The sequence below is a fragment of the Lissotriton helveticus genome, chromosome 3_2 (assembly GCF_964261635.1).
Source record: "Lissotriton helveticus chromosome 3_2, aLisHel1.1, whole genome shotgun sequence".
Taxonomy (NCBI): domain Eukaryota; kingdom Metazoa; phylum Chordata; class Amphibia; order Caudata; family Salamandridae; genus Lissotriton; species Lissotriton helveticus.
In genome coordinates, this window is record NC_136062.1 from 194363204 (window position 1) to 194388824 (window position 25621).

Genomic DNA, 25621 nt, shown 5'->3' on the forward strand with positions numbered 1-25621 from the left:
TAGAACTGTTGTGTGTAAATTCATCATCGTTTCAAAGATTTAGCAAGGACACTAGGTCTCTTTGGGACTACAAAATCCGATTTACTAAGTTTCAAGTGCTGTTGTGAGATTGTTTTTTGTGCAGCCCCTGGCCCACAAGACTGTGCACTACTGAGGGACTTTGAAACTGAGATAGATATATCTTGTGATCAGCATTTGAAAAGATACCTTCCCAGGAGGGTTAATGGCGCTGTGGCTGCAGTAGCTGGTCAAGTTAACTAGAGGCTAACATGATTTTGAGGATTTTTCAGAGCTCCACGGAAATAGCGTGTCCGATATCATGCATTTCCCCCATTTTCCAGGTCACAAAATGGTCAACTTTTATCACATCAGCTGTCACACTTCTGCTGAAGTATCACAGGAGTTTTATCCTTTGGAGAAAAAAATCCACTTAGATCAATCTATTCCACTCATTCTAAATCACACATACCACCTGCATTCATTGGAAGTGAGACTATATATCCTGACAACATCAGATGCAATAAAGTACAAAATCGATTTATTAGTTAAAAACAGTTAAAATGCACAAATAAATCTAAAGCACATGATAGCATTATTATTCAACAAACAATTCTGACAACACAACATTTTTTAAAAAAACCTAATAGCACTATACGTTAAGCACCAATATGAAAACATAAAAGTAAAGCAGGAAGAGAGTAACACAACTGTATGTCATTAGTAGCGTACACATCCGTAGGAAGTAACTTTCAGGGCTAATACTGGGTTTTATTCACTTTATAAAATACTCATTTATATAGCCACTTGACACATTGTGTGCTTTTGAAAGAAGCGTCAACGCGTTTCGATGGACTCTTATATCACCATCTTTTTCAAGACAAAGACTTTTGTGGACTCTCAATACAACATATATAAAAATAATACACATGATCAGTTAAAAACCTCCAAGTGGTTATACTAATGACTGGTCCCTGATTAGCGGACTCTAAAACAACCCTATTGGATGATTAAAGCCAGAGATGATATTATAAAATCCTAAACTTAAGAAAGAGAGGTGGAAGAAGACTCCTCTGGTTCAAGATGATCGTTGTGAGGGAATCACTTAATCGCGCATTTATGGTGTACAAGGTTACTAGCCCAATCTCTGGTTCTAAAAATGGCCAAAACTTATATCTCTGCTCTACACCCAGGGATGATGATTGATACCTCGTACTCTTTAAAACTAATAAACTGTTTCAGGTCTCCCTTTGATAATTAGGGTTTGTATGAATGTACGCTCCTGTAGAAAGTCGTAAACCGCTCGTCTTCAGACACTTCTGCTGAAGACATATAAACCCTCTGCAATTAGAGCTGGCTTTTCCTCTGTCCGATGCACTACACAAGTATTGTGAGAAATTAGAGCATTCACTCGTAGGGATGTAAAACTATAAACTTTAAACGTTACTCTAAACAGTTAAATGAATGGGTCTGAAATTCTCTGTGCCTGCCTGTAGCACAACTAATGTTATTGGTCTTCTCACAGTCCAAAAAAGTGACATGTATACATCTGTACAATTTTCCATCATGTTGATGGTTAATCCATAAAGATATTGCCTTTTGCACAGGTTTTTATATTTGTAATCACTTTTCTGTTCCTCTGTTTAAGATTCTGGCTCAATTGTGTTGCTCTACCACGGTATGGTCTATCTCTCTGCATGTCTGTCCTCATCAAAGGATATAATAATATAAATACACTATTGTACTTCCAAGTACTTCCTTGCTGTACATATTGTGTGGTTGTGGCCTTATCTGATATCTATGGTTAGAAGTGGTCTTGTTTCTGGTTTAGTTTGCTTATCAGGTTGGGACAGTCTTTATGATTAGGATGTAAAGGAACCAGTGATTCATTGGTAGTTTTGTGTAATGCTCTCTGGTGTTTTCTTTTCCAGAGTATCATTGTCCATTGGCAACCACCACCTCCAGGCACACACAATGGTCAGATCACCGGATACAAGATTCGCTACAGAAAGGTGTCCCGCAAAAGTGATGTGACTGAAAGCATTGGTGGGGCACAGCTCTTCCAGCAGATAGACGGTGAGTTGCCAACTCACGCTGCTGTTTTTGCGGCTAGCCTATATTTTCGTATTTTTGGGGAGCTCCTACTGAAATCCTGAGCTGGAAAACTCAGTGCTTAATGCGGACTACTGTGTTGTCCAAATAAAGCCTCTCTACTCCATCCTTCATATATATTACCTTTTGCTGAAATTTGGTATGCTCCTCTCCTTCGTTTTTGTTCCATCAAATAGTTTCAGTTCCTGACATAGCTCCACCTGCAAGTACCGCGTGTGATTGTTTGTATTTTTGTATGCATTGCTGACTATGCATAGTTCTGTGCTTCCAACAAATAATGATTTGGGATTATTTAGCCTGTCTCCCTCCTTTTCCCAAACTGTCAGAGCTACAATGACCTTATAGAAGGGCTCCATAAAGCTCTTAATTTAGTTATTCTGTTCCTGATCTTTATTGTTTGCTTCATAGGAATACATTTGCCTTACGTTTTGCATGATTGCATTCAAATTAGCAGCTCTAGGACCTTTCTTAACCATGTAATGATAACAATTATAGTTAATTTGGGAGAGCACCTAAGGACTCTCAGGACATGGATAATGCATATTAACTTTCCTTTTCTTTTGATGCCATGGCAGTGGGACAAGTTTGAGGAAGGGAATGGCATGTTTTCCTGCTTGCCTTTGATCCCTCCCACGCATGACACCTTTCTTATTTCCACCTGCCTTAGCCCATGATGACTAGCCCGTTATCCTCTCTCTAACATTAGATTTCGCTTGCAAAATATACTTGTTCTCCACGTCAACCTTACACCCAGGGTACATTTGCAATTTCCCCACGCACGGCGTTCTTGCATTTAGCAAGTATGTTTACCTTCTCCCTTGTTCTCTTCCTTACATGGCCCTCAAGTTGTTCTCCCAGCATCTTTCTACAGCTGAAACTTCCAACAGGTTGCTTTCCCCATCGCACTCTTGCTCATCTTCCTATGTCTAATGTATCTTCCATTCTATGATGATTGCAGGTTTGGAAAGGGGGACAGAGTACAACTTCCGTGTAGCAGCATTGACCATTAATGGCACTGGACCAGCCACAGAGTGGGCATCTGCAGAAACCTTTGAGAGTGATCTAGATGGTAAGCAGACAAACAAGTACAGAAATGCTCTTATGCCTTGCCAGATTATACAATCCTAACTCAAGTGATACCCGGAGCATCTTGGCATAGACTGAAGATTGCTCAATAAGGTGCTGCAGGCTCCAGGTGATGTTGGCCAAGATATTATTCCTCTGTTGTAGCTTCCTTTTACCTTCCTTTTTGGTCAACTAAATTATTCTGGGATTTGAAATTTGTGTTTCTGCAGTGACAACATCACTGTTCATTTATTTAATTAACATCAATCTATGTGTTTTTAGGTCTCGGCTAAGCGCGCGGAAGCGCGTTCTCGCCGAGAACCTTTTGTCGCCGTGTTTGCTTTCCAGGAGACAATCCTGGCCACGCGCATCGCCTTGGAGGCGATTTGAAACTGTCACACGCACGCGCGCTGTGGCCAACCGCTGTCTCCTGGCAAGCTCAAAACAGCACACACGCATGCGCATACACACAGACACACACATGAGCGCCCATGCACGCACGTACATACAGAGACAAACCCCCCTACACACACACACGCGTGCACACACACACACACACACACACACACACGAGTGCACCCAGCCCCCCCCCGCCGTCGCACACATGCATACACACACAAGCACACACACACAAGTGCACCGACCCCCCCCCACCCCCAGCCCTTTTCAACTTACCGGGCCAATTTTGGGGGACTCCGCTCTCCGCACGCGGCAGGCACCGGGCATGTGCAACACTTGCGCAACCTCCTTCTGGCGGCCCCGGGGCTCTCCGCCGCTCACAGAAGCCCCGGGCCGCGAGACGCTTTCACTCCGCCTGCCTCCTCTTCCGGTCCGGACGCGGCCCCGCCCCCGTCACAGGCGACTTTGCCTGACTTCCAGTGAGGCTGCGCATCGTTCGTGGCGCTTCAACTCTGTGCCTTCAAAATACCCCCTCATTCTCCCTCCCATTGTCCGTGCCTTCCCCACCCACGCGCCCTCCCTTCCGTCGTCTGTGCTGAATCTCTGCCCACCTCTATCATCCTCCCTCCCGTTGTCCATGCCTTCTCCGCCCGCCCTCCCGTTGTCCGTGATGTTATTTCTTTTTTGTATTTTTTTATTTGTTTTCTTTATTTTCTTTCTATGGCTTTAAATGTCTTCCTATATATGCCATGGCCCAAAGATAGTGGGTTGCTAGGGGGAGGTGGTAGAGATGCTGTCACGCCCCATGGGTCTGGCACTGCCAATGCCGGTGCATTGCAAGCATGACGTGTATTATTTCGGCTACCGAATGTGGCTTTCACCGAGCTTCACACAGAAATCCTTTGAATTGCTGCCAAATGCTGCAGCGTGGCAACACCCAAAAACCCACCAAGGGCCACGACTGAGAGCAGTCAAAAGGACCGAGGACAAGCGGAAGGCGAGAAAGAGCATTCACATTATTTCACAGTGTTTCAAACCAGCCTCTGTATGTGAACTGCAATCATGGGGAGGGTGTGAAACACTGTGCACGGTGGAACCTGACAGCACAGGCCAACAACGTCTTATTCATCTTTTAATATCACACTGGCTTCCCACTGAAAAGATCATAATGGCATAACCAGCTGCTTACAGCTATGTCAAGGGACGATGCGCGTATCTAGATTTCATTGGATATTCCCAAATGTTGCTCTGCTTTTCCAGGCTTAAGAAAATAATGCTGGGCTCGTGAGTGAGTAACAGTGACTTACTTGGAGTATTCTGAAATTCTTTTTTTTTTCTTTTCTTTTTTTGGTTGTGGGGAGGGGGTGATTGGATTTGTGATGTAGTTCCCCGTTTATACGAAAAGATGACTAGCCTAACTAAGCCGGTGAACAAATGAATGATAGCATAGCACTAGTGAACTTGGGGTCAAAAGCGTTTGCGAAGATGCTGCTAACATGGTTGCTAAAACAGATTGATCAAAAATCCATCGTAAGTAAGAGACAGGGTTTTTGCTGGATGCTTTATGATGCGCAGTTGAACAATAGCCTGCTTCTTTATTAGTTAGCCATGAAGGCACTGAAGAAGGAAAATCCACTGCAGTTCTTAGGTCTTGCATGTGCGAGTTATTGTATATAACAAGGGACCTGAAGCAAGCTCATTGCTTGCATTCGTTGGCTTCATTGTCACTCTTATTATTTGTGGCATTCTAATTGGCCAGTGCGTGAAGGCTTCACTTACTCTTCTTTCAGCAGGAGCATGGACCAAGTACTGACCTAAGTATACGTATTAGTGCTTCTCCTCCTACCTCGTTGTCCATGTTGCTTCTTTCCCTCCCACCCCCATTGTCCTTGATGCTGCTTTCCCCTCCTACCGCCTTATCCATGTTGCTTCTTTCCCTGCCACCCCATTGTCTGTGTTTCTTCTTTCCTCTACCATTCCTCTTTGTCCATGCTACGTCTTCCCCTCCTACCCCTCACCCTCCTGTTGTCCGTACTACCCATCCCCACCACCATTAGAAAAAAATTATATAACACAGCCAGTGCTGTCCTGTTGCCCTTTCCCTTCCACCCTGTCTCTTACTATCAGTATTGTTCAGAATCCTCTTGTCCGTGTTGCCACACGCACCTGCCATAAGAAAAAAACATATTCAAAAGAAGTGGGTGACCCAATAAACCCTTGCATGCATCCTAGGACCGGTTTCTGGCTATTGGCTATCAGCCATCTTAAGCCAGGATAGCTTGACTCCAGTGGCTTAGTGAGCAAGGGACCCACGTTTGGGCATATACCCTTCCCATGAGGCACAGGGTCCAGGCTGATTTGCATATGGCCATGTCTGAACTGGGGTGGTGTGGAGTGCAAAAAAACAATGGATTTAGGCCCAGATCTCTGTACTGGGGTGAATGTATGACATTGTTTTGCATTCTGTCCATCAACTGTTGTGTTTGTGTTGGGCTCTGTGTGTGTGGGTGGCTCTTTGTGGGTAGCTTTTTTTGTAGGTGGGTGGCTCTGTGTGTGAGGGTGGCTCTGTGTGTGTGTAGGTGGCTCTGTGTGGGTGGCTGTGTGTGTGTGTGGGGGGTGGCTCTATGTGAATGACTGTGAGTAGCTCTGTGTGGGTGGCTCTGTATGTGTGTGTGGGTGGCTTTGTGTGTGTGGGTGCAAATGCAATAGGTCTCGCATTTGCGAGAGAATAAGCTATTGGCATTGTAAATGACAATGCCATTTATTTATATGTTTTAAAAACAAAAACATAAATAAAAATAATGTCATGAGCAATGCCAATAGCTCTAACTTTAACAATGCCGAGACCATTGCATTGTAAATGCTTGTTAATACTTGCATTTGAGTTTGTTAGATTGGTGATTGACTGAAGCCAGACACAGTTGGCCTGTCGGGAATTGCACATTATGGATTTGCCTGTTTGTTTTCTAACAGTCTGCTTACCTGCATGGTGACATAAAAACGTGTGTATTTGAATAAGAGTATGCCATCTAGGCCTAACATTTTGATCCATAGCACTGTAGTTTCACGTTAAACATTGTATGGGCTCAATAGAATCCCAGCACGTAATTACGTCGTTGTAAACAGGATGTGGGCATTTGGCAGCTGTTCATGCAGTGAGCACCAAGGACAATATGTACTACTTGGTGTGACCTAAATTGAGTTTGGTTGAGTTATCAAACTACAACCTGTTAGCATAAAGAATGTAATGCAAAATAGGTTTATTGTAAATAATTGCACACTAACATAGGTAAAGTGACTTAGTGGCAAAGTCTTATTAATATCTGTTCTTACTCTGAATAAATGACTCTTGATTTTAGAGACCCGTGTGCCTGATGTTCCTAGTTCCCTTCATGTACGCCCCCTGATCACAAGCATTGTGGTTAGCTGGACACCACCAGAAAATCAGAATATCGTTGTCAGAGGCTACGCAATTGGCTATGGTGTTGGCAGCCCGCACGCACAAACCATAAAGGTGGACCACAAGCAGCGCTATTACACCATTGAAAACTTGGGTAAGAGTCAGCCTTTATTAGTACACATGGTCTGCAATTTGACATTATTTATGCATATTGCACAGTACAGAAATTGCTTCCTTGTTCTATGTCGCTGAACTGAGTTATCTGGTTACCTAACCTTGTACCCAAGAGATAAGAATTATGATTCCATACCCTAGCCATTGGCCTTCTTGCTTATCCCTTCTAGCCCTAGTGTGGTGCTTTTATGTCAGTCACATGCTTCAAGCTCCTGATCTTTCGTTCTAGTCATAAAACATGCTCTTGTATGACACATGTATTTGTGGCTGCCAAATATCTGATATGAGCCTTTTGTGTTTCAGTATGCATAGTTGTGTTATTGTTTCTTCTAACATAACTTTGTACATTGAGTAAACAGCCAAAATTGAGAACCATAGTATTCAAGGTGAAGTTTTCTACCTCTACTCAGCTCTCTAAAAGACGAAAACTTGTCTTTTGTACGAATTGTTTTGAAAAGGGGCCTTTAGTTTGAAGGTTTCAAGACCTGGCACCTGTTTCAGTTTTTTGTCATAGTGCAGCAATATAGGTCAAATTTACATTTGTGAAGTCTCTCCCCAGGACTCCCTGTGGGTTCTTGGCGCCCCAGAACACACTGGGTGATGTACTGTACATAGTCTGCATACCTGCAGCAGACATTCACCACATGAAGTGCCCAGTCATTCTACCCACAACTGTGCCTAGTGGGTACCCAGACATAGAGCTTTACCTTTAACCATGCTGTGTATCTAGTTCCCCTCTTTGCAGTACCCATAGGCTGTGGACCCACAGCAGTATATTTGTATACTTGCTTTCCAGTAATTCCATATGTGACTTTCAGTGGTAATCCAGTCTTCCCTTTGCCCCGCTTCCACCCCACTTGACTACTCTGCATGCAACTCTCCAAGATCAGTGCATGCATTTTGTTCAGATTTGTCATAGGGAGTCAATGTTATGTCATCGAGATAATGTTTTTCTGTTTGCATGCATTGTGTCTTCCACAGATCCCAGTTCACACTACGTCATCACACTGAAGGCCTACAATAATGTGGGTGAAGGAATTCCTCTCTATGAGAGCGCAGTGACCAGGACCAATACAGGTATGTGTAAGTGTAAAACGCCCTGTGGACACTACTACTACAGGGAATTAACATTGTTGTCTATTCACATAAGGTCTTCTGATACTCACTTCTCAGAAAGGGCCCTCTGCTTTGTTACTTTGTGGATCTATTACAAGGTGTGGTCCACAAAAATTATTTTCTTTCTACTTAAAATGCGTCAAGAGAATAGCTAGAAGGGAGAAAGATGGCTGCTGCCTAGTGTTGACTTTCAACTGTTAATCTTTGGAAAAAAGGGCAAAAGTAATATTGGGAATGAAAAAATCACTTGATGTTTTCGGAATTTAGTATTGTGGAACATTGAATGTCCCAAGAATCCATTTTGTGGAACTATGTATTCATAACACAGAACTCTTTAGTGGCCCACCCCCTCCCGATGATAGTTCGACTTCACTCCTCCTACAGCATACTACACATACATTTTATGGAAGAGTGCTAGTCTACTTCTCTCAATTGCTAAAGAATGTCTTCTGTAGTGCCGGCTGCCACCTGATAAGGCTTCTGACTAACCCTTAGGGATGAGAAACCAATTTATTTCGCCTTGTTCCCATAACTGAGACTGTCTTGCTTATGGAGTGTGCCTTGCTAAGTGGCGTATGGCCTCAACATGTGTCCCTGCCCTGTCTCAGGGAGATCAGCCCTCTTGGAGCTGACATGTTTTCTGCATACACCCTTCATTTTCAGAGCTTGGCGCACAGACACCAACATGAACTAATATGTATTCAGTAATTTGTAAGTCCTGGGACCAGTTTATAAGGAATCTGGCATGTTGCTGCAGAAGGGACAGCATAGTGGAAAGGACAGGTTGGGGATGTTTTTTGAGTCTTTCTGTACTAATGCTGCTTACTAACTCCAGACTCTTTTTTTTCTCTCCTCTGCTTGCCTTAACCTCATCTGGATTCTCGTATTTCCCTTTTATTGCTATTTGTTCTGGTTTCATAATTTGTTCCACTTTTTGTATTGTTATATATATGTTTGTCCCCTCCTTCCCTTCCTGTTAATCCAACTTCCCTTGCCTTCCTCCCCCAAAATATGCATGCTCTCTGGCCCTGTTCTCCTGCCCTTTTTGTTTCCCCACCATTCTCTCCTTAATTTCCCGTCTGCCCAGACACATCCGAAGTTGATTCATTTGTTATTAATGCTCCATACACTCCAGTGCCAGATCCTACCCCCATGATGCCTCCTGTGGGAGTTCAAGCTTCAATACTCACCCATGATACGATAAAGATTTCTTGGGCGGACAACTCGCTGCCAAAGAGCCAGAAGAACAATGATGCCCGCTTCTATACTGTTCGCTGGAAAACGAACATCCCAGCCAACACAAAGTACAAGGTGAGGATTAAGTTAGGTTGAAGGGATGTTCAATGAGAAGATTATTGGCAGAGGCAGTAAAGAGGCCTGTGCAGAAGGTGGAATATGGCAGAGGGGCTTGTGTAGAAAGGTTTTAGACAGTTGTATGCAGATGAGCCTTTTTTGAAGGAGAGCAGAATGGCATATGCATATGGTTAAAAACAGCAACATTTTGGTATTTGTACTGCAGCATATAGAGAAGTTTGGTGTAAGTGGAGGAAGTAGGTGTGTGCAATGTTATTTTGGTGTAAGGTGGCAAAGCCATGTGTAAGTAAAGGCATTTGCCTCAGAGGCTGTAGAAAATCAGCTGATGAAAGTGGGAGAAACTGTTAGGAGCATATTTGCACAAAAACTACTAGAGGAGTTACGGGTACAAAAGACTGTCACAAAGTAGCGAAAGTGGAATCAGGTATGCACAGAGTGAGTAGGAAATGAAACGGGAGCTGTGCATATTTCTAAATGAAGAATAACATTAGGGAGCAGGAGGCAAATTGATGGAGGAGATAAGTTGGTTTGGGCAGAGGTGTACACCCGATATGCTCATATATAAATCGTAAAGTAACGGTAGAAGCATGCTCAGTTGAGGATATGCATTGACCAGCAGAATGTGTTGAGGGGGAGAGCCAAGTAGCTTACTCCGAAGCGTAGAGCCAATTGGTATTAAGAGGTTATGTATAGAGGTGGAATTTGGCGGCCTGTGTAGAGGTCATAATTGTATGCAGACAGCTTCAGCCCTGTTTAAAGGCAGGAAGGTTGTCTGCCTGTCTAGGAACCATAAGTGTCCCTTTGTGAAAAAAGTCATTGTTGACCAACAGTGTACATGGTGTCTAAGATGTACACGTTTTCCTTATGTAAACATTAACTGGTGGGCTTGAGCATAGCAGGCTGTGTATTGTAAGGTGTCTATGGAGACACTCTAAGTCCTGGAACATGGGCAGATGTTAAAAATTGGCAATGATCATGATTATTAGAGATCACATATCTCCTGTAACTTCCTTGTTTTTCAGATGGCAAACACAACAATTCTGGGATATTTAGTTACTGGACTAAAACCAAATACATTGTATGAATTTTCTGTAATGGTTACCAAAGGCAGAAGGTCGAGCACATGGAGTATGACTGCCCATGGAACAACATTTGAATTAGGTATGTTATTCAACTCTACTCCTGAATTATCTCTCCTCACTCAGTCAGCATGATAATAGGAAGCCATTGACTGTTTTCAAGAAATAACCATTCTAGGATAAGAGCAGGATATTGCAGGATTGGCTGTTGTGCTATGCTGGAATTGTATTTCTATAATGTTTGTAACACGCATGGAGCCAGAGTTGTTACTTCTACTGACAGTGTGCGTGTTCTTTAGGATGTGCCATGTGATCATATTTAGGGAATTTGGATTGCACCATCGAAAAATGATTTTGGTGTTTTCAGGTGAGTATTCTTAAAATTGGACACTTTGTAATTGGAAGTCATTGAATGAAGACTGTTCTCAAATCATGGGTGTCAATTCACTAAAATGCCAAGGGTAGGAACAATGACATCACACACCCTTTGACCTCCACTTTCACTCACACACATACACAAAGATTCACACTTAGACAAGCTCTCACACAAACATTCTCTTGCTCCCAAGTACGTACACAACATACATTTAAAAGCATTTTTACTTACCTCAGCTGCCATGGAAAGTCATATTCCATCTAACTGTAATCTATGTTTATTAAACTAATAGTGAATAATATGTTATTCACTATTAGTGTAATAAGCAAGACAGAAATCATTGAGAGTAGAGTCCCAAACCTTGTCCATAAGGATGAGCTGTCATTCTGTTCCTGATTTTGCCATCTCCTGAGGCCGGGGTCTCAAGGAGCAATAGCTGCAATCCCTAAATGACGTCCATGTCTCAAATTCGGATTTGACTTTCCTTTTAAATGAAGATTCACCTTCTTTTCTTAATGATATATTGGTAGTCTCACAGAATGAGCCATATAATAGTGCGTAATAGTAGAATCTATGAGCTACATAACCTTTATCTCCATTCTTACAATCTGAAGCCTAACTTTCTGATCAAGACTTCTACCTGTAGATTCATCTCCTTTCGAATATTCCTCAGGCATCAGACTGCATCTGGAAACTTTTCAACAATATCTTAGCGCCATTAGGTGGCTCTGGCCATCTCTGCACTGATGCTTGAAATAATGTGCAGAGCCTATATAGGTGTCACCACTGCTTGCTGACCACCAGTTCCTTAATTTCCGGGCCACCAGATGCAGATCAGGACCACCCTACGTGTCTCTCAGAGACATTTTTCTTCAGTATGCAAAGGATATCTGCCCAAAAAAAGTAGTTTTTTTGCCCTGTTTACTCTGTTGCAAATGTCTGTGGCAGATCCCCACCAGCTATGTCTGTTGAAGGCCTGCAGCAAATTCTAGTTAAGGAACCCAAAGGCCATTAGGGACCAAAAGCCGAAGATTTACATCTTCAAACATAAAAAGACTCCTCGCCGGTACTGCAACTTGGAGCTATCCCTGTCAAAACCTTGCTCCTGGAGTCAACAATGCTGCTCTAGATGCTATTTTTGTCACGGTTCAAATCATCGGGTGGGTCTAAAAAGGAGCTCAAACAATTTAAGCGGGATTCCTCCCCCTTGCGCCACTTGCATTCACCTGAACGGGTGCCGGGGCTGCTGAAGAACTTGTTCTCGTTCCCGAAGTCAGCCACCTTCAGAGGCAATCTCACTTCTGGTTCTGGCACAACCCGGGAGTCCGGGGCCAACAGATATGCCACATCCGATCAAAGGGTTCAGCACAGCTATGCTTATGGTCTTGAAATCCCTATCAACTCCATCTGGCACGCCGTTAGGCCCCTAGAAGCTGAGAAGCCCGCCATCTGGGCTACCTCTGCCGTATTAACCCTCATCACCAGTTGGACCCTCCGAGCATGTCTTGCCTCCTGCTCCAGTCCTGATACCGCTTCTGGCACCATGACCTATGCTGGCCCCAGGCACTTCGAAGTTGACTCCATTGATGGCGGAGGAGGTCCTGATATGTCGCTTCCACTCTGGTATGACGTCGACCAAAGTAGCTCCCGATACCTCCCCAGGCGCAACTTCCCCCACTTAAATTACTGCCTCCAAATGGGAGAGAACACACTCTGCATTCCCTTTTCGGTACTCACTCAGCGAATATGACCCAGGTGATAAGTTCGTTCGCAGTGCCCCCTAGTCAATCAGCAAATTGAGCGATATCATCTCCCTGATCCTTGCAACTCTGCTTTTCTCTCGCAGCACCCTTCCCCCGTAAGTCTAGTTGTGCAAGACTCCACAGGCAGTTCTAACTCCAACAATTTTCTTACCACTCCCCCAGACAGGGAATTTAAGTAGTTGGAAACATTTGGGAAAGGTGTGTTTTCCTCTACAAGTCTGGCACTTTGATCTGATAATACCAGCTGCTTGTAATGATGCTATTCCTACACTCTTTGGGGCTCTGGGATGCAAGTCCTCCCTGGTGTGTCCAAAGATCTCCGACCTATTCCCCCACCGTCTATTCAAGACTGTCCTGATGCAGCCAAGTTCAAGATTCGTTTTGACTTGTACACCACGGTTATCATCGTGCAGGCCATTGGCTCCAGTATTGCCATTCACCACCATGTATGGTTGCCATCGACTGGGTTCTTAGGTGATGTCCAATCCTCCCTGATGGACATGCCCTTCGACGGGACTAGTCTGTTTGGGGGCGAAGCGGATTCGGCTCTAGAGCTCTTTAAAGAGAGCATAGGTACCACATGCTCTCTGGGACTGCCTGCCCAACACGCTCACCACAATTCCACCACTCCTTTTGTAGATTTGGTTGAGGGGCTCCTTACCGCCAGCCTCAGAGAAGAGCCCATCAGTTTCGCTGTCGATCACATGGTGCCCACCACCCCTGCAAATAGCTAAGCAGGCGTCTCAGTCTACCCCTCACCCTGCAGCCCCACCTACTGAACGTCTTTAGCGTGCCCTTACAGGAGCACAGTCACTCCCTGTAAGGCAGAATCCACGGATTCTTCCTGGGTCAGACGGTGGAATCTACTGATCGTTTGCAGGGGATACTCCTTACCCTTCCTTGTTTCCACCGGTCCTCCGTGACAGAGGACCATATCTCCATTTTGCAGCAGGAAGTGCAGGCCCTTTTGGTCAAAGGGGCTATTGGGAGGGTGCCAGCGCCAGGAGTATGATGTGATTGCTATTCCCACTACTTTCTGATGCCCAAGAGAGATGGAGGCCTGTGGGCTATTAAAAACTGTGCCCTCTAAACATCTTACTCTTGAAGGAGAAATTCAAAATGGTCACCCTAGCCCAGGTCCTATCTGTCCTAGGCCCTGGAGACTGGATGTGGGCGTTGGACCTGCATGATTCCTGGTTCCATACACCCATCTTGCCAGTCCACTGGCGCTACCTGCGGTTTGTAGTAGGGAAAAAATAATTTTGAGTTTGCTGTGCTCACCTTTGTCTCACCAGTGCCCCTCAGGTGTTCATGAAAGTGATGGCGGTGGTGGCAGCACACCTTCGGAGGTCAGGGGTGCCAGTCTTCCTCCTACCTCCACGACTGGCTGTTGAAGTTGACTCGCCCCACGAAGTCCTCAACAACCTGCAGGCTACAGCGAACCTCCTGTCATTCTTGGGGTTCACTGTCAACGTGCTGAAGTCACATCTGACTCTTCTACGATGTCACCTTTCATTAAAGCCATTCTGGGCACAGTACGGTTTCATACCTTTCTCACAGCAAAGAGAGTCCAGGACATTCAGGCTATGATCCAGATTGTTAAACCTTGGTCCTGGATTTCAGTGAGGTCGGCTCTAAGGCTACTGGGTACGTTGACCTCCTCTGGTCAAGTACGCCGCATGGCACTTGCAGTGACATATGAAGTCCCAGGGGGAGCAATTTCAAGGCTACCTCTCCAACCACCTTCAGATTTCAGAGGACCCTGCAAAAGATCTGCTGTGACATTTGATGGACCGCAGTTGAGTCAGAACGCTCTCTTAACCCCACCCAGTAATGACTGTGGTGACGGTAGCATCGCTTCTGGGAGAGGTGGAGATCAGAGGCCTCTGGTTTCCAGCGTACTCCTGGCTCATATCAACCTTCTGGAGTGAAGGGTCATCTACATTGACTCTGAAAGCCTTCTGTCTGTCATTGGGGGCGAGTTCAGGTGCTCATGGTGAACACCACTGCCATGTGGTATTGGAATAAACAGGGCAGGGTCTCTGACCCTGAAGAAGGAGACTCTGCCCCTCTGGAAATGGCTGAACCAACATGGAAGTTTCCTAGTGGTGAACCCCCTGATAGGGTTTTGAAAACCAGGGCAGACAAACTGATCCATTGGTACGGTGAAGATCACAAGTGGCAATTACTTTGGCTTGATCTGTTCTCCACCGCCAAGAGCCCGCAATGTCAGCACTACTGTGCTTTGGAGTTTCTAAGTCGTCTTTCGCTCTGAGATGCATTAAGCCTCGAGTGGAACCTGGGACGCCTGTGCGCCTTTCTGCTGTTAGCACTCATGCCAGAGTTCTCAAGAAGATCAGGACTAACCATGCCTAAATCATTCTTGGGGCTCTGGATTGGGCACAGATAGTATGGTATACAGAACTCTTGGGCTTAAGCACATGTCCTTAGATCAGGCTGCATTTGGGAGGATTTGTTGCAGCAAGAGAACAGGGTTCTGCACCCGGCCCTTTGCAGTTTCCACCTTCATACGTTGAGAATGAGCAGTGACAGCTGAAGACTTTGAGCCTTCCTCTGGAAGTGGTTGATATCATCTTGGCAGCTGGGTATCCCTCAGTTAAATCTATACAGGTCTGTTGTTGGGACAAATGTGTGGTTTAGTGCGGCACACACTAGATTGACCCCCCATCACACCCAGTTATCTGAAGTGCTGTTTTTCTCTCTTATCTGCCAAGGATTTGCTTTGGGCACAGTTAAGAGTTATCTTTATGCCCTTTCGGCCTCCTAACTGTTTGCAGATAATCCCTCCACGTTTAAGTTACCAGTTGTGATTCAATTTTGAAAAGAGCTATGTCGTATATTTTCTCCTTCTCCCCAGTGAGACCTTAATCTCGTCCTCACTTACTTGATGTGCACTCCGTTTGCATCGCTTTACAGCTGTCCCTTACGGTTCCTAAGTAGTAAGACTGTGCTCCTCGTCACCATCCCCTCGGCACAACGTGTCGGTCCGTGTCGGGTTTTTTGTGTCAGACCGGGGATCGAGGGCGGTGTTGGTGCTGCTGGACCTCTCGACAGCATTCGACACCGTCTCTCACCCGATCCTTCTGAACCGTCTCAGATCCATAGGCATTCAAGGCACTGCCCTCAATTGGATTGCTTCTTTCTCGTCCAACCGCAAACAACAAGTTCATACTCCTCCCTTTACTTCCCTCAGCAGGCCACTTAAGTGGGGTGTCCCGCAGGGCTCCTCACTGAGCCCGCTTCTTTTCAATGTCTACTTTACCCCCCTGGCTGAATTAATATCTCTGACTGGAATTAAGATGACTTCTTCTGCTGATGATATTCAGCTTCTTTTTTATGATGACCCCTCCCCGACCACTTTTGACCGTTTAAAAAACTGTCTCAGGGATACTGCGAAGTGGATGGATCTTAACGATCTAAGACTCAACGCGGGAAAGACCGAGGTCCTATTTTTTAATCAACCCTCCCCTCTGGACTCGAATCTTTGGTGGCCAATTGACCTGAGCCCCGCCCCCCTCCCTAAAGACTCAGTCAGAAACCTAGGCGTTAGATGGGACAAGTGCTTATATTTCCACAATAAAATTCAAACTGTCTCGACGGCCTGTTTTGGCAAAATAAGATTGATAAAAAAAATTCATCAATTATTTGCCCAGCAACACTAGGAAAACAATAGTCCAAGCCCTCATTACATCGCATTTGGACTATGCTAATGGACTGTACCTCGGCCTCACAGCGGGATTGTGCCACAGGCTCCAGATAGTCCAAAATGCTGCAGCCCGCTAGTCAGTGGCATCTCACTAAGAGAGCACATCTCCCCACACTTGCGGAAATTACATTGGCTGCCCGTCCACAAGAGAATTGAGTTTAAAGCCATGACCCTGGCTTTCCGGAGCACAAAAGGACATGGATCAGCCTATCTTACATCATGTCTTTGTCCTTATCGCAACACCCGAGCCCTCCGCTCCAATTCTAAACTGCTGCTAGTCGTACCGAGATTCAAAAAAGCGCGCATGGGAGGCAAAACATTCCAAGTGGGCGCTTCAAGCCGCTGGAACAAGCTCCCGATCTCTCTTCGCCTGATCCAATCAGAGCCTGTTTTTCGCAGATCCCTGAAAACCCTCCTCTTCTGATAAGCTGCCTCTTCCATTGCATAGCTGTTTGAGCTTCAGCGCCGGGACACCCTGTTGGGGTAGCTGCGCGCTTTATAAAATACACAAATAAATAAATAAATAAATAAAACACTACCTTCTTCCCATACAAACTGTTTCCGAAGGCGCGAGCATCATTTCTATCAAAAGTTGTGGCGTCGCTCCAAATTGGTCAAGCTATCACCCTACAAGTGTTCTGTGCTCCACCTCACCCTTCTAATGAAGAGGAGAGGCTCCATCGATTGGATCCCAAAACACCACTCAGCTTTTACATTGACCGTACCAAGAAACACTGGGATACGATCAGCTCTTTGTGGGGTTCTCTGGAACAAAATATGGCTAGGCAGTATAAAAGAGAATCATCTCCCTCTGGATAATGCTCTGCATTAAGATATGCTACGCATTGCCTAAAAAGCAGCCTTTGGAATGACTGCATGTTCATTCTACTGAGCCCAAAGCTGTTACCACTGCATTACCATGCAGTAGTCCCTCTCCTAGACATCTTCCAAGCAGCTACTTGGGCGTCCTTCCATACGTTCACGAAGCACTATTGTTTGGACAGTCAAGTTAGCCGAGAGAGGCATTTTGCCCGCTCGGTCCTGCAGGACTTTCTGGTTTAAGTCCATTCACATACCTGCCTCCAAATAGATACTGCTTTTGTACCTTTTCAGGAGGTGAGGAATCTGCTGGTAGAAGTCACTTGTCAGAATAATATGTTACTTACTTTTGGTAACTTTCTTTCTGGTAGAGACTCTATCTGCAGATTCCTCACCGACTCTCTCATCCTTCCTGTTCCGTGATTAGACTCTATCCATTAATAAGATTACAAATCTGCACACAAGTCGCAACCAGTTTGCTCTTGAGTATGGAGACACAGACCGCCTTGAAATCAACTTTCGTCAGCAGGCAGGGGTAGAACCTATTTAGTATCCCGACAAAATGGGAGAGATGCCCTTCCAACCAAAAGGGGCAGGGTCAATATATGGTAAAAACAGAAAAAGTCCCTTTTTTGTCATTCACTCTAGTTCTCCATTCTAAAAGATAATTTTATAGAATCTCATTCAGGCACAATATATCCTTACTCCCAGTCACTGGTATCTAAAAACTGAACATAGTTATATGTAAAATGCCTCATTTATTAAAATTATTTTCTTATACAAAATATTTTCCCTGTGATTCTTGTTATGAAGCAAATACATTAACTACTACACACAGAGGAGGTCCCAGGGGTAAGTTTATAGACCCTACTGTTAAGCCCCCTGTACAGAAGTGACACCAACCTAAAATTAACAGAGAGTCAAGAAACAAACAAACAATGTACCCAAATAGAGATGCAAAGGAAATAGTTGTTAAAATATACGAGTTCCCATCAGTCTACCATCGAGACCGCCCTTCATCATCTGGGATCTCTTGTGCATGGGTTCTGTCACATTTAAGGGTAAAAAAACCTGTGCTGGCAGATGACTACGCCAGGCGCAGGAAAAACCACAATGTTGTTTACAGATGTGAAACAGAATGGCGTGTCTGGTGGGGAACTGAATAGCAGTGCTTGAAAGAAATGTGTGTTGTGAAAAGAAAGAGAAAAGGCTCTAAAATTAAGTAGTGATCGGGAAAACAATTTAATAGACACCCTCACACTCCTAAATCAATAAAAACAGTGCAACAGTGGTTTAACAAATAGCCACTAAAGGTATAAGGTCGACATGTTTCTGCAGACGCACGGAGTCTAGCGATCTCCTGCTGCTTCTTAGGGACCATTAATGCTACTGCTAGAACAAAATAACATAAACCATATCACCTGAAAGTGTATGTAAAGTCATCTTCTCATCCCACTTGATGGGAAGGAACAACTCCACCTCACCTGGCACGAGCTCAGGTTAATGGGTGCACCGCACTCTCCGTCGGTGCACCGGTCGTCCCTCTAAGCTCTATCGTAGTATATATGTGGCAAAGTTCACCAATCAATAAAATTAATTAATATCATAAGATTCTCTAGTCTGGTATAAATTACAAGGTGTCAACGCAGCATTTTGGTGGATAAGACTTTATAAACAACACACTTTTACAAAAAAAGATTAACAAAAAAAATAGAAAATATACACAGTTACATTTCAAATAGGCATATTTACATGCACGAGTTCAGTGTTATATGGGTCACTGGCACTTCCGACTCTGAAATGTAGCTGTGTATATTGTATTCTTCTTCAGATAAACTTCTGTTGTAACTGCATACAGTGTCTCTGCAGATAAAATACAATTTGCAGTTACAGTTGGACAATGGGCTTATGTTAACAAAAAGAACACAGACTTGTTGGGGATTTCATATGCCAAGAAGTGGAATTGGAAAGTTTGTTGGAAAATGTGTTCACTGTCCAATGTTTAATGGAGCATTCCTGTAACTATAAATGCTCCTTTTCTGTTAGCCAGCCTTCACCCAGTAAACCCCTGTGAGATCCTCTTTTGCTGTAGTTCCAGTATCACACATGTATTTTCAAATGTGCTTCTTCACCCTGCTTTGTTTCTTTCTCCATGTGTAGGTTTTATCGTTTTACAATTTTTAATTGGCTTTAAAAGATTTGTGCTCCGTTCAGGACGAGCTTCAAGAAGAGCACAGGATGTGGTAGACCGTTTCATTGGCTAACCAGTGTACATCCTGTGCTCTGTCTTTAGGGGCACTGACATTTATGTCTAAGTGATGGCTACTGAAGGGGACCCTTGACTTTGTAGCTGCAAGAAAGCTGTGACATTTGATGCAGTGCCTAGACTGGGAAAACACTGAGTTAAACAACTTCAGTTTGTATGGTACCTGACAGTGTTTTGAAGCATCACTGGTAAAACTCCTATAACTTATACAACTAGAATCTCTTTAATGTATGGAATTGGCTTCCTGTCAACACTAGATATGCTGAGAATATAAAAATGTTCCAAAGAATACTACAAAAAAGTCCTATCTTTGCTGTGTTGAAATGTATTAACCTACTCAGTGTCATAGGTGCAAATATCACAGTTGTTGCTGATGTGTACAGCTCTGTGATAAATTCTAACAATGCATGCATTAATAAGTCTATACAATTACAAGGTGCTGCAGTGGAGGGGTATTCCTGCAGAGGAATTCCACCACACACAATCTTTAAACATTTGGGTAAATTCGATTCTTAGCAGTAAGTCACTTAAGAAGGTGGATTGGCCTCTGTTAAAATCCATTTAGGGTGATATTTAGCTTGCTTTCCCGTTGTCTCTGTACCATTTAATTGTAGCGTTACTTGGGACTGGTGCAGCTGCTATAAGTAGTCTGGAAAAAAGCCTTTCCGTACAAGTCCATATCTGCTGCAGAGCAAGTTGACGGAGAGAGAATTAGAAAAATAAACGTTTAAGTGTTTCAGGAACAGAATAGGATAGAGGATTCTTTTTGCACAGAAACACAAAAAGCATACAAGAAAGTTAAAGCAGAGACCAAAATCGGAAATTGTTACTGATACCATACATGTCGGCTTTGGGCACCAGTCAGGCAACAGTTTTGTCTGTATTTGGTACCACAGGACTTCACCCAGTCTTTGATACCTTCAATTTAAACCGTCCCAGTTTTGCTGACAAATGTTCAATTGTAGCATGCTCCAGATCATATAAAGCCTTCATTAAGATTTGTTCTGTATCCTATGACTTAAGACTCCTCTGCTTCCTGAATTACCTCTACAGATCAGGACTTTTAAATATTCTGTTAAGTCAAAGTACAAGTCTTTCCAAAAATATCACCAAAGTTGACATGGAATGGGCAGACGGCACTAATGGCACCCAGAGAGATAGCAATTTCGGCCCAATACAGGCTAGTATAGTTTAAACATTAATATCAAGTGTACTATACAATAGAGAAACTGTGGTGCCTAGTAGAGAAAAATCCCCCATTTACGAGAAGAACTTACAGGTGACTTGCTCTTGATCTGGAGCTGTTAAATACTACAGAAATATTGGAAGGGGGTTGGGAGGGCATTGTTCAAAATAACACACTACACTATAACCCTTACCTCTAAAATAGCTCTGTTAAATATTCCGCAAGGTACTTGGACAGCTATCAGATGTCTTTTGTGGGTTTAGGTGTTCTAATTTCCCCAAAAATATATTATTTCCTAAGCAAATATTGCACAAATGTGGAGAGCTTGGGGGCCCCTGGTGCAGCCAGGTGGAGATTTGGCAACGATGCAGGCTTCTGGAGAAACAGAACTGAGATTATTCCAAGAAAGGTGATCTGTATATGGGGCAGGAGGGTCCAGGTGGGCAAAATATTCTGAATCAGAGTTCTGGTCACATTCTGCCAATCACCACGTGACAGAATTTTTTCTTGCATGCAGCTCTGTGACGGTTAGTTGGCGAGTGTCGAGCCAGTGCGATTCCTGGATGCTTAAAGGACATCCAGCAAGAATTTTCTAATGCGGGTGGTCACAACTGTTAGTCAGAAGTCTGCCACTCGGGTAGAAAATCTACTAGAGCGGCAGCAAAATCAGCTTGAGTACCTGCGCCCTCTGGCACGCTGCATGGTGCAGTTTGCACTGATTGTTCAGCATATAACGCACTCCTGCCGTTAAATCAGGGCACGAGCAGCACAACATGCCTCTTTCCGCCCATTTGCGGAACTCCGCAGAGTTTTTATGTAACCCTGCAGCGTACCACCAAGTAAAATTCTGCAAATTCTCTTCACCGCTGTAGGAGAGTATGCGCTCTCATCACCTAGTATTTTAGGCTGTGCAATGAGATGTCCAACGATTTGGGAAGGAAGACTAGCAGAACTATGAAAAAAATACTTTTATGCTGGCACTTCTAATCCTTGCTCTCCCTCTGTCCACAACTCGCACAGGCACATCCTCAGAGCACATTCATTGCTGCAAACTCACGAGTCTGAATAAATCAATTAGAATTTTGGTAGGAAAGACTGAGGCATAAGGGAAACCGGGATAACATGTATGCAGGGATTCTCGTGAATAACGGTTTGGAGATTTTTTAAAGAATAAACAAAATGACAATCACCATGAAGGTAATCTTTCCCCTCTCTCTGATTTTGCTACGTCAGAGAATATACAGATCACATAGACTTAGCGCAGATAGCAGCAATGCTCTTCATAAAAAAAAAAACTTCTGCTGTGGTAGTTAATCTTTTTTTTTTTCATCCAAATTGCCATAAAAGTGCAGATAAAATACATATTAAAATTGCAGATATTGATATATACAAGGAACAATGCCCCATATATAGACATCAAATAGGGTCCTAAATAATGCAGCATCCTCCTACTTAGCAGTGGCGTAACAAAAATTGAGGGGGTCCCCCTGTAAGGTACTTGGAGGGGCCCCCTCCGGACTCTATCAGGAGCTCTCTTTATGGGACCGAGTGCTGTGTTGAGAAGGCCCCCTGGAGCTTGGGCCCCCAGCACTGTGGGGGCCTGCGTTATGCCCCTTCTGCTTAAATAAGTAAAACCATTAACAACTAAAACCTCAAAGTCCTAAAAGTGGGCTAAAATGGTCTGTCATGTTGTCTAAGTAGTCCATGCCAGTAGGAGTTTTTCGTGATCCTAGGAGTCAACCAGTGTCACATGGTCCACAATCAATTAGTTAAACCCAAATAAAATAGACAAAAAAATCAAATGGCATAATAGATATCAGGAGTAAAAGCAAAATGACCACTATAAAACATACGTTATTCTAGGCTACTCTGCAGTTGTCAAGTAACACCTAGTAGGTCCCTAATTTCAAAACCTACACATAGCAGCAATAGGATACAAGTTAGAATTTTATGTCCTGCTCGCAATTATTCTGTAGGATAAAATAAATCTGGCCTGGAAAGCACTACAATATTGGATCTATCCCACTGGTGCCAAGAGATTTTATTGTGCGCCCATATGGAATTTATACCTTCTCTAATCAAGGTTACAGATTCCCTGCAGAAAGCCTTTTCGGTCTAATATCCAAATGCTGCTGTAAGTAGTGTCCCACTGCAGAGACTATTGTTTCCTTCAGATCACTTTTTAAAATTCTTAGTGCCTCTCAGAACGTCTGCAGTATGTACTGTAGCAAAGTGCCCTTTTTTGACATGGTCATTCCCACTTTTTGCCTGGTATCTAATCACTTTAACAGAAGAGCGCTGGGGTCCTGCTATCCAGCACCCCAGTGCCCACTCTCTCTCCCTAATGCTGTACAATTGTTTCCCCAATTGGCAAAACCTTTTGTACCCTCTGTAAGTCCCTAGTAAATCGTACCCCTGGTACCTAGGACAAAGAGGCTAAAGTGGGTCCCTAAGGGCTGCTGCATGTATTATGCAACCCTAAGAGACAACTCAGCACCAACATGCAAACTTCCATTGGAGGCTGCATGCTATGGTGCAGAGGAAAGTAAAGGCATACCATGGCACACCTCCTCTACAGCAGGGCTTACTGCCCCGAGGCAGGGTGCACTATACTACATGTGTGTGCACATCTGCAAGAGCAGATGTGGCTCGGTGATGTCTAAGTCGATTCTTAGATATTACAAGTGAACGGGGAAGCCATTTTGAGAACATGTGCTGGACACTGGTATTTACGAGATCCCCATCTACATGATGGCTTCACTGAAATTAGAGATGCATGGAATCAAACCTCTCGTATTAATAAACCTACAATGATTCCAGTGATAGATCTATCAATACATGTACCCAGAGGCATTTTAGAGGTATCCCCTGAAAACCTACCGACTACTAGTGTACTGGCTGACTGGTGTAGACCAGCCCGCACCACAGACAGGTTTCTTACCCTTTGCAGGTGAGAGCATGAAGGCAGAAAGAATGCCTGCTCCAGCCGGATGGCTAAGTGATCAGCATTCAAGGCAGACGGCTTCAAAGGCCTTTGCTGCCTGAGATATGTGACCTAAGGCTTCCCCAGACAAGGGAAATGACATCCCCTGCCCTGGGCCCATTTGACACCAGGATAGGTGGAAAAATTAGGCATGGAGGCATGTTTCACCCTCAGGCTAGTTTCACCTCTGTGGTGGGCTACCTAATGTGAACATGGAATTTTGAATTCCCTGGTCTTAGTTTTGGCGAATTAGGTTCTCTGGGTCAGGGTTATGCCCACTTCCCACAAGAAGTGGTCATATATAGGGAGTAATCACCCTAAAGGTAAGCAGCCCATTGGCTACTAACTGTCACTCCCCTTAACGCCCCTAAGTTTCACCCCTGATGCACGGAACTTAAATTTGACAGATCCAGAAGAAATGGACAAAGAAAAGCTGCAAGAAAAACGAGAACTGAAGATTTGCTGTGGATTTTGGTGCCAAAACCTGCCTGCCTGCCCCAATCTCCGCAATTATCACCAGCGACTCGTCCTGCAGCTGAATATCTTCTAAAAACGCTGGGAGACTGCTTGCCCTGCGCAAATTGCCAAGGGCTATTGCAATCTCTTTTGGGTAGAGGAGCTCTTCCACTGCAGACCTCAGGCACCAAAGAAGCAAAGTCCGGTTCACGAGTTGCCGCTCCCTGGCATGCCCGACACAGCAGCACCCCAGGATTAGGGATCTGTGCCTCTGAAATCTCAGATCTGTCCCACCACCGAGCGAGAGGACACCAGGACCAAGCGACACACACAGGCCCAATACTCTGGGTACCTGAACCCTTTCCGCAAACAGCCCTTGAGAGTCCAATGGGTTGCCTCTACACCGAAGCCAAGCAGCCGTCAAGGGATGTCAGCACTGCAGAGATCCACCTCCAGAGTCGCTCAGCTGCCTTGATTTTGCATCCTCAACCAGCAAGACTGACAACCGCAATGCCGTAGGATGCACAGAGCATAGCTGACTTATCGACTCTACGCCCGCGGGCCCCAGCTCAAATACCAACGAACCGGCTGTGCCCCCTTCTTCCCAGGACCCTTGTGACCCGAGCCACCCATTGGGAGCTCCCACACTTGTACCCAGTCCCCCTTTGCAGCCTGTTTCTAGGTGGCCTCCCTTCTTTCCACCGGCGTAACGCGCACAGCTACCAACCGGACCAGCATCTCTATATCCGGGTGCCCAAGGGTAGTTAAGAAGTAACTGCTGATGGTACTTTGGACCTTTGCCCCCTTCGCCCCTAAGTACCAAAGGAGACCCACAGAAACTGCCCATGAATAACTGTATGCAACTAATTTTTCACATAGGGAAGCATTGCTGCGTAAAGATGCATTTAAGTAAATTGTTTACTTACATGTGAAATTCAATTTTGAAAAAAGTACATGCCTGATAACGAAGTTCTCTGTATCAAAATGTATATAAAAGCACAAGTTATTTTTCAAAATTGGTCTTGGATTTATCCTGGAGTGTGTGTCTCATGTATTGCATCTGTGAGTACAACAAATGCTTGGTACTATCCTCTGATCAGCCTAAAAAGAGAGCATTTAGTGTTATCATTATTGCCTCTGTAAACCAACAAGGGTTGCCCGGACTGTTTACACAGTGAACCTCTTTTTTGGTCACTATTTAAAGAGCCAGCTTCCTATTTGTACCTTCTTTTACCCATGACTGTTAATATTTTCTATTCCCACCAGTTCCAACATCACCACCGAAAGATGTCACAGTGGTGAGCAAAGAAGGGAAACCGCGCACAATAATTGTAAACTGGCAACCCCCGTCTGAGGCCAATGGCAAGATCACTGGTAAGTGTGAGATGT

At 44.4% G+C, this 25621-nt stretch overlaps 1 protein-coding gene across 10 annotated transcripts in view; it reads left to right on the forward strand.

Annotated features, from left to right (window-relative positions):
• NEO1 (neogenin 1) overlaps positions 1 to 25621 on the forward strand; it is a 577741-nt gene that overhangs the window by 473355 nt on the left and 78765 nt on the right. For 6 of the 10 annotated variants that reach the window (XM_078685036.1, XM_078685045.1, XM_078685037.1 and 3 more), the window contains exons 13-19: positions 1929 to 2073; positions 3068 to 3178; positions 6933 to 7127; positions 8129 to 8224; positions 9351 to 9574; positions 10600 to 10738; positions 25499 to 25606. In XM_078685036.1, coding sequence (XP_078541162.1) covers positions 1929 to 2073; positions 3068 to 3178; positions 6933 to 7127; positions 8129 to 8224; positions 9351 to 9574; positions 10600 to 10738; positions 25499 to 25606 — 1018 coding nt within the window. The remainder of the gene's footprint in view (positions 1 to 1928; positions 2074 to 3067; positions 3179 to 6932; positions 7128 to 8128; positions 8225 to 9350; positions 9575 to 10599; positions 10739 to 25498; positions 25607 to 25621) is intronic. The other 4 variants (XM_078685038.1, XM_078685042.1, XM_078685040.1 and 1 more) reach the window with 1 other exon arrangement.